Source organism: Calypte anna, chromosome 6 (genome assembly GCF_003957555.1).
Source record: "Calypte anna isolate BGI_N300 chromosome 6, bCalAnn1_v1.p, whole genome shotgun sequence".
NCBI lineage: Eukaryota > Metazoa > Chordata > Aves > Apodiformes > Trochilidae > Calypte > Calypte anna.
In genome coordinates this window covers 15,269,065-15,277,817 of record NC_044252.1, presented here as the reverse complement: position 1 = coordinate 15,277,817, position 8,753 = coordinate 15,269,065, and the positions used below count along the sequence as shown (strand labels likewise).

Here is an 8,753-nt window from a genome sequence, read left to right as displayed (position 1 = left end):
AGAAAACAGAACTGATGTGGGAAAAGAGGAAAAGATGAAAAATTGATTTAGAGGAAAACTGGAACAAGCTAATTTATAAAAGAAAATGAACAAACCATGGCCAGATAACTCTGAATAAGATTAATTGCTACACGTTTTCTTCCTCTTTGCAATTTTTATCTTATTTAATCTTCTGTTCAGTTCTCTGTAACACTGTTAACCCTGATTCCACTCTGACATGAGCTTGCAAGCTGGGTGTTGAGTGATACCCTGTTGCATAAACTAGTTCACCACTATCCACTTTGGTACTGTTACTCAAATTTAAGCCAGCCGTGGATTTGCTCCATTGACTTTCATGGATTTATTTTTAATTTATTACGCTGTGTTCAGAATCAAGAACTCTGGATATTAATCTTGAACATAAATAGACAATTTCCAAATCTAAACAATAAAGTCACAAGTATCATACAGCAAAACAAGCCATGTATAGAACTGTCTGAAAAGTTAACCAAATGCTGCTCTGCACTTAGTAGTAGTTTACTGTTTAATAAACAATAAATAAAGATCGAAAACCCCTAATTAATTTAAATGAAGTATTGTTTAGTGAAATGGAATCCTGTCAAAATAGTTGTTGGGAAGGACAATTAATTGGTACAAATGTGAGTGCAAATTTTTTTTTTTAAACTTTAAAGCGTGTCGTTTGTTGTATACAACGTATGTGCACAATACAAATTTCATACATTTTCTTCTGTGACAATAAAAAGCGCAGTTTATTATAAACTGAAGTAAAAATAAAAAAATAAAATCAAATCACAGTTTTGTCATTGGTATGTGAAGGTTGTTCCAGGGGCCCATCCAGAGCTCCTCTTCATCTGACTGAGTGTGTTCACTGTGCGACTCCAAAGGCTCTTTGACATCCTCATTATCAAGAACTGATTCTTGCTCTTCTGTGCTTTTCATTCTGGAGCCCCCTGGCTTTGTTACTGTATTTTCAGCCCCTATAGTAGAGGAAGCAAATGAGACACTGCAAGGTCTTGTGTTCATTTTATCACCAGAAGATGGTCCCTTTGACATCATGTTCAGTGGGACATTCTCCTCGTGTGTCACTGCCAGCTTGTCCAGTTTCTTGAACTGTTTCCCCAGCCTCACTGGAGAGGTGACTTTTAAATTATTACCAAGGCAAACGCGACGGGTTCTGACAACAGAGCCATTCTGTGCAATGTAGATGTTACCATTGATGTTGTTTTGAGTATTTGGGTTATTAAGACGATTCCTCTGGCTGGAATCAGGAGTGCTGTCTTCTCCAATGGAGCTGGTCTCATACTCTGGGTCGACTATCAACTTGATCTTTTTCTTTCTGGCCCACTGTTTGACAACAAACAGAAATGTTATTAAATCTCAGCACGATTTCTTACAGTTTCATGCCCTTTTTCTATCTGCTGTTTATTTTTTCTTTTACCTAGACACTGGTATAAATGTTTATTAACTTGGTCCTTTGTATCCTACCTCTTAGGTGGTACATATTTTTTTCTTAACTGTTTTGATTACCACCATGTGCCACTGTCATATATATCTATACCTATATACCTATACATAGTCTACACTAAATTATTTGTACAAAAAAATTAAAAGAAGGATGAAATTTTAGTTCATGAACTGCATGACATGAGCCAGATAGAGCATATGAAAACTGTGATGTTTTTCCTCGGGTTTGGAAAGCTGTGACAAATTTTGTTAGTTTTTTTTGGGGGGGAAGGGTGTTGTGGGGTTAGTTTGGGTTTTTGTTTGTTTGTTTGTTTTTGTTGTGGGTTTTGTTTTTTTGGTGGTTTTTTTTGTTTGTTTGTTTTTTGTTTTTTGTTTTTTTTCAGATAGAGGTGCATTCAGCTATGCTCCCATTATGTCAAAGTGCATCTTCTTTGGAGAAATTTGAGAATAGGTACATCACTTTCTGAAAGAAAACTTCTGTGAATCACAGCATTGGTAAGCCAGTCATATTCTGACAAAGCAATGTCAGAGATAAACAGAGATGAAAAATGAGATTAATTACTCTTTTAACAGGAACTGGAAACTGCCAATGATGAAGCTACTGCTTAACTGCTGCATAACAACTGTACTAATGGGTAAATGCTAGGAAGCTCTCACAAGTTTTCTTCCAGAGTATTACTCCATTGTAAATTCAGTGCCTTGAGCAGGTCTGGTTTATCTGCACAACAAATCAAGCAAAGAAAGACCTTGGGACCTACCTACAGGAAATTCTCAGGAATTTTGGCAAAATTGGCCAGTTTAAAAAAGGAAAGCTTGATATAAGGCTTTGTGCCAGTTCTAGTCTAGTGGAATCAATGATATGCTTTGCTATGAAATGGGTGATGGTGGAGAAATGAGACCTCAGATTTTAAGTAATATATATATTTTCTTACAGAGCTAATGCAATTTCCATGTTTCTGTGGCTAATAGTGGACTAGCAGTTAGGACTAAGAGTGATTATACAAATCCCATTAATTATTTTAATTTATAATTGATCTTTTTAAAAAATAAATACCTCCTTGCAGTACACTGAAATAAACCACTATCATTCTTGAATTAATAATGAAAACATTGTTACTTCACTAAGGCATCAGATACCATCACGTTATCTCCCACTGCAATACATGCACATGCCCATGCACAAAAGAAAAGCAAGGTTTTAGAGGAAGAAAATCATTTGAGGTACAAAAGGATGAGATTACTCTTCAGGTTTTGAGAAGCTAAACTTTGTGTGGTTACTTAGATGACTGTTCTGTCATTCCTGATAAAGACACACAATTTTCTTCACACACATACATTCAGGTGGATGGAAAGACTGAAGAGTTTAAATGGGATCTAAACTAAAACACTGTGCAGTTGCAACTTTGTGCTATATGAGTACACAAAAAAACAGGTAAGTGATCATAAATCAAGTTCACATTTCTAATGGAGCTAAAGACAGTAGTTCAAAAGTTAGTATCATGCTTTGAAGCTCAACACCAATTGTCCTAGCAGAATAACTCCTCCCTTCTAGCAGGCTCAAGTAGTTTAAAAATGCAAAGGTTCTGCTCTTCCCTATCTAACAGAGACTTCCTGGCAGAGCTCTGGTGTACCTGCCAGAATTTGTACTACCTTTTAAGTACTCACTCACAAGACTAAGCCAATACTGACCCAAAACTCTAATTTTACTTAGGCTTTCTAGGGTTTGTCTACATAAATCCAGTTGTTGAGAAACAGCTCTGTGACTTTTGCTACAGGGTAAATGGAACACAGACAGCTTGCACATATACAGAGCTTGAACACTCCATGTGCCAATAGCCCAGGTGAGAGCTCCATGAGGAAGCACCTCAGGCAGAGGTTGTTAATTTGATGAAAACATAAAGGCCACTTGTGCTGTCAGTAACAGGGGTCCTTCCTACACAACCATGGTCATTCTAAGAACAACTGTGCTGGTGAAAGTGCTTCAAGATTTTTTCTACCAAATGACATCAGATACTCCACGTTACTGAATTATAAAAGGCAGATACTAAAATGTAGAATAAAGGTGAAGGTCACTTTCAGGAATACTTTCCTGTTACCCATATCAAGCTTTTAAACAGATGTTTAAAAAAAAAGAAGAAAATCACTGTACTCTTAGGTGAGAAGGGCAGAAGTTGGAACATATAATCCATTTTCTTTTTTGACAGAGCTCACTTTGTACACCTGCCTCCACATTCCTGTCTTGTACATCATTGGTACCTGAAAACTGAATCTCATGATGCAGAAACTGTTTAACCCCAGCTCTGCTACTAATGCTCCTCAGTTATGGGAGTGTTTCTTTGCTGCAATTTCAGTTGTCCGTCCTGCAAACAAGACTAATGTTTACAGCAGAGAACCCATTTGAAGATTAGCAAATGTAGTCTGTTAGGGAAACATAAAATGAAATTGTGTTTCAATTGTGTTTTTATCCCCATCATTGTTCCTCTTCTTCACTAAATTCCATCTTTTGCACCTTTTCTTTCCTGCAGTGTTACACTTTGTGACAGAGCCTGCATGAACAGAAGGCTTTTAATAGGTCTGTGTTCTCAGGTTTGCCAAGCTTTCCATCACAGCTAATGCAAAATGTCATGTTACTTTGTTTCACAATGTGCATAATACAGAAAGGATTAAATCTAAAAGTGAACACAATGCCTCTTTAACTACATTACAGAAATTAGCACAGAAAAAGAAGTACTCTTTCCTGCCATTGCCCACTGAAAATTAATCCTTGTATATCCACTTAGTATACCTCATAGTCCCTCAGAAGAATCACATTGGTTTGGTTTTCTGTAATTCTGTCCTTAAGACAGCACACAGGGTTCAAATGCTGCAGCAAGAATCTCTGACAGTTTCTTTTTTTTGCCTGTCTCAAGTCAAGTGTGTATTGCTTAGGAAAGATCAGACAGAAGGCACAGCAAACAAGATCACTCCTTACTGCAAAATGCCCACCTACTGTTGCTCCTTTTTAAAAGGATGTAGAATCACCAGTAGCCTCTGACTCCGTAATGGCAGTATCCAGGGTCTCATCTAACTGAGGCTGGCTGTTTTCCTGGGACACCTTTTTTTTAATTTTCTTTTCTTTTTCTTTCTTTCTACCAGGACTTTGATTCTCAGTATCAGTTTCACCAGAAGCAGCGCTAGCTGGTTTTTTTGTCCCTTCAGTACCCTTGGAAGTAACACTGATCTCACTTTCTAGGCAGGATTCATTTTTACTGATAGTTTCCTCCCTGTCACTAGCACCTCTATCAATCTCTTCTGTGCTTTCATCTTCACTCTCCTCACTATTACTAGCTGATTTTCCTCTCTTGTCTTCTTTGGTAGCAGCAGCTTTTGCACTGGCAGAGGCTTTGGAAGCTCCCTTATTTAAGTTACTTGACCTGTCATTGGAGACTGTGTTGACTTCTTCCACATCCACTTGCTCATCTTCTTCTGACACCTCTTCTATCGTGTCTTTTATTTCAAGGCTGGTGGAGGAGGTTTTGCTCTTATAGCTGGATCCTGAACTTTTCCTGTGGCTTGTGTCCCTGGTGCTACCTGATGTAGTAGTGTCAATATTTGATTTCTGGCTCAGTCGCCTCGCTCTCCCACTACACCTGCCTCCCCTACTTTTTACACTTGATTTTTCAGTGCTTCTTCTACTACTCGACTCACTAGTCCCAGATTTGCTGTATGAGCTTTGTGTAGATGAGCTTCTTGACAGGCTACCACCTTCATCACTGTCTGAGTCTTCCTCATCATCGTCCTCTTCAGATGAGTCCTCCTCTGATTCAGTGCTAGAGCTGGATCCAGAGTCATCAGAATCCTCAAAGTCATGTCCAGTGTCTTCATCTGAGTCCACAGTACTTTCAGTGGCTTCATCTTGGTCTAGAGTTACTTTCAAGTAGTCTTTATCTTCTGATTCTGAGCTAGAGCTACTGCTCTTCGCAGATGATTCATCTGAGGTGTATTTTCTTCTCTTCTTTGTCTTCTCATAATCACTTTCCTCATGCTCACTCTCTGCTGTGATACTTATTGAAACTCCTGATTTTGATTCATCTCTTTCCTCTTTATCTCTACTAATAGGCTCCTGAAATTTTCTGGAGACACTAATGCGTTTTAACACATGGTTTAGTTTTCTCATTGAAGGTCTCTCATCTGTTGGTTTCTGGAAGTAACTTCCCCTGATAACCATGCTTTTCTCACCATCCAGTTGGCGAGCTGACATCAACTTGGCATAACTGGAATCTCTCCTACCAGGTTTCACCTTCTGCAGAATCATTGGGAATATCTTTGCTTTCTTCCATGGAGAACGAGCAGACTCAGTTCTTCCTACGGGTTTGTGAGCACCGACTGATACACGACTTAAGTGCATCACTGCTCTTAGTTTCCTTTTTCCCTGGCCAGCCCGATATGCTCTTCCAGAACCATACCTGAGATCCATCCTATCATCTAAAGGTCTACCTTCTATTTGAACCCCTGCTCTCTGGCTTAAAGCTCTGCTTGAAGGACCTCTGCCTTGACTTATTGCCTGCAAATTATGAAAATTGAATATGATTACAATTTAAAAGGTAGTTAATGTGAAAACTCATATCCTAAAGTAAGTCATCACACACAAATGCTACATTTTTTTCCTAGCACCAAAACTAACTTACCTTTTTTAGAACAGCTTTTTAACCAAAGCTATGGGAACAGGTTTGCTTCTAGAATAGTTTGCAAGTGCAAAACTACCTTACTCTGCAACAGCAAAAAAATATTGACTTCGAAATGTTATCTCTTCTCATTCCATTAAAACCCATGTGATGGATTAAGAGTCTAGCATTTCTGAAAATTGGATTTTTTTTTTTTTAATGGAAAATTTATGTCAACTTTCTGCTGACTGCCACTATTAGTGTAAAATTTCATTATTTCCACTGGTGAACTTTATGATAAATGAGTTTAGGTGACTGCTTTTCTCACTGGAAAATCACCCGTTAGAGGCTGAACCTTAGTAATACTCCATTTGGTTAACAGTAAAAAATGGAATTACCTAAGGCTATGTGGATTTTTCTTTGAACTAGAAATTTCCATTGAGGGAAAAAAATAGATGGAGATATTGAAAAAAACTTTTCAAGTCCCTTTGATTTCTAACAATGGGGAAAGAGATGCTGACACAAACTATCAGCCATCAGGACAAACAATGATTAGCGTGGATGGAGCCACTTCATTGATGCATACAGAGCACAATATTCAAATCAATTACAAAATACATTTGGCAAGGTTTAATGGTCCTTCACCTTGTTGCAGAGGTGGAAACAGCAGAGCAGAGACACTCACCTCTTCTGCTGTTGATCCATGAGGACTATAGTAGTAGCCACCATCACTCTCCACCACGACTTCTCCATACTCATCATACATCCCAGATGGAGACAGCAACCGCCGGCGGCTCCCGTACTGTGGTAACTCAAACCTGGGAAAACCAACATCAGCACTTCATAACACGCACCAACGTACCAGTGTGTGTCTACACACAGCAAAAAAAATGAACATACTCTCATCCCAAAAAGATAGTGATTTTTTTACTCTTCTTTTTCTCCATATTTGAGAAGATTATTGTGTTGGTTTTTTTTTCCTTCATAGCAATACAAAACCAAACTTCTTCCACTTGCAAGTGGCTGTAACATGTTACAACTGGAGGGTGACCTGAGCTGCCAGACCTCTGGATCAGCCAGAAAACCCTCAAGTGCAATGACTTTCTTTCCAGGTACATGATTTTTGGGGTGATCTTTTTTAGATTAGGGGATAGAAAAGTAAGTTTTCTGGGATCAGTTCTGGAGAATTCCTGCAAGCTTGTAAGAACAGCAATAACTCCCGTAGTGCCAGCAGTCAGACAGGCATTATCAGAACAAGGCAGGGTGATGTTCATCTAGGTAAATGTAAAATCCAGACATTGTCTGGAAACTGAGCAGAGAGTATCAGTTACCAAACTCCGTCTGGCAAACCACAGGAGGAGAGAAGAGGATGAAAATTAATTTCCAAGACAGTAGATACATGCAAATAAAAAAGTGAATGTAAAAACAGCATGATGGATGGGGTATACATTCTGCAGCTCAATAATTGGATTCCTAAAGAAGCAGGGATGATCCTTTAGCTTTTATGAACAGTTTTGTTGTTAGTGCATGCCTTTGTGGATGCAAAGATTAAAGTAATCCTGAGATGAAGGAAAGTCTCCAGATTAGATGCTTTAATATTAAATATCACCAATCTGAAAAAGCAGCATTTTCAGAAATATGTAGGAAAAATGAAAATATACCCATGCTCATAACTGTAGTAATCTTGCCCATAATATTCCTGCCCTGGATCAATTCCAGACTCCATACTTAACTCCTGTCAAAAGAGAAACACTGATTGAATGCAATTTTTATAAGCAGCAATGACTGGTAAAGAAGGTGCAAAGAATAATATCTCAAAATGTAAACAAGCAAAATAAAAGTTGATACTAATTTGAAGAACCATAATGACTACCAAGAACCACATTGCACAGCTGACAGGAGCTTTATGTGCCCTATTCCCTGGTATGTTCCCTGGCAGTGACAATTCCGTGGCAGCTAAATGCAGATGCTGCTCTGGGGTGGGACAATGTACAAAACCCTGATCAGTAAACTGGACCCACAGCAGATAAGCTCTGATGTCTTGTCTTACTCTCAAAGGAAGAGGCTGAGTTGAAAGATTGTGCCTATTTTACTTCAGGTCACTTTTTTTGATGTTTTCTCAACTATCAGCAATCATGAGCAACCTTGGATGAAGTGAAGTACTTGTGTTATCCTACAAAAGTACCAGAGTGTTCTTTAGCTCCTCTCATACACTGGTATTAGGTTACTCTGAGCTGCAGAATCACCATAGAGCACCAGGCCTCAGGTTTTGGCAAGGGGCTGTGTGTTGCCTTTGTCTCAAAGCTTTCTGGATATTCCTCTCCTGTCCAGTGAAGCTGTGTCAGAGCACCTTGCTGCAATTACTTACAATGACCACAGAAATGAAGACCATGCAAGACACCGTCAAAGGGACATCTGATAATATTTGCCCTTTTGCTTATTCTGGAAATTATACTGGCTCTAAAAGATTTGTAACAGCAAGTATTTGGTTTATAATTGAGGGCTGCCTTTGCACATCCCAGCAGTGTGCTAATGCTTTCGTTACCTTGGCAGGCCAACCACTCAGTGCATCTCTAGGTGCAAAAATCAATTATCAGTCAACTGACATCTGAAAAATAGATTGTGGTGGGACAGTGAGGAAATTAT

General features: G+C 38.7%; 1 protein-coding gene across 1 annotated transcript in view; it reads right to left on the bottom strand.

Moving 5' to 3' along the window:
• Positions 1-690: 690 nt before the first annotated feature.
• The window catches only part of PCDH15 (protocadherin related 15), a 350,336-nt gene continuing 342,273 nt past the window's right edge, over positions 691-8,753 (bottom strand). The window contains exons 34-36 of the mRNA XM_030453000.1: positions 7,769-7,842; positions 6,793-6,925; positions 691-1,344 (exon numbers count right to left, since the gene is read on the bottom strand). Of these exons, the coding sequence (XP_030308860.1) occupies positions 790-1,344; positions 6,793-6,925; positions 7,769-7,842 (762 nt within the window). The 3' untranslated portion in view covers positions 691-789. The remainder of the gene's footprint in view (positions 1,345-6,792; positions 6,926-7,768; positions 7,843-8,753) is intronic.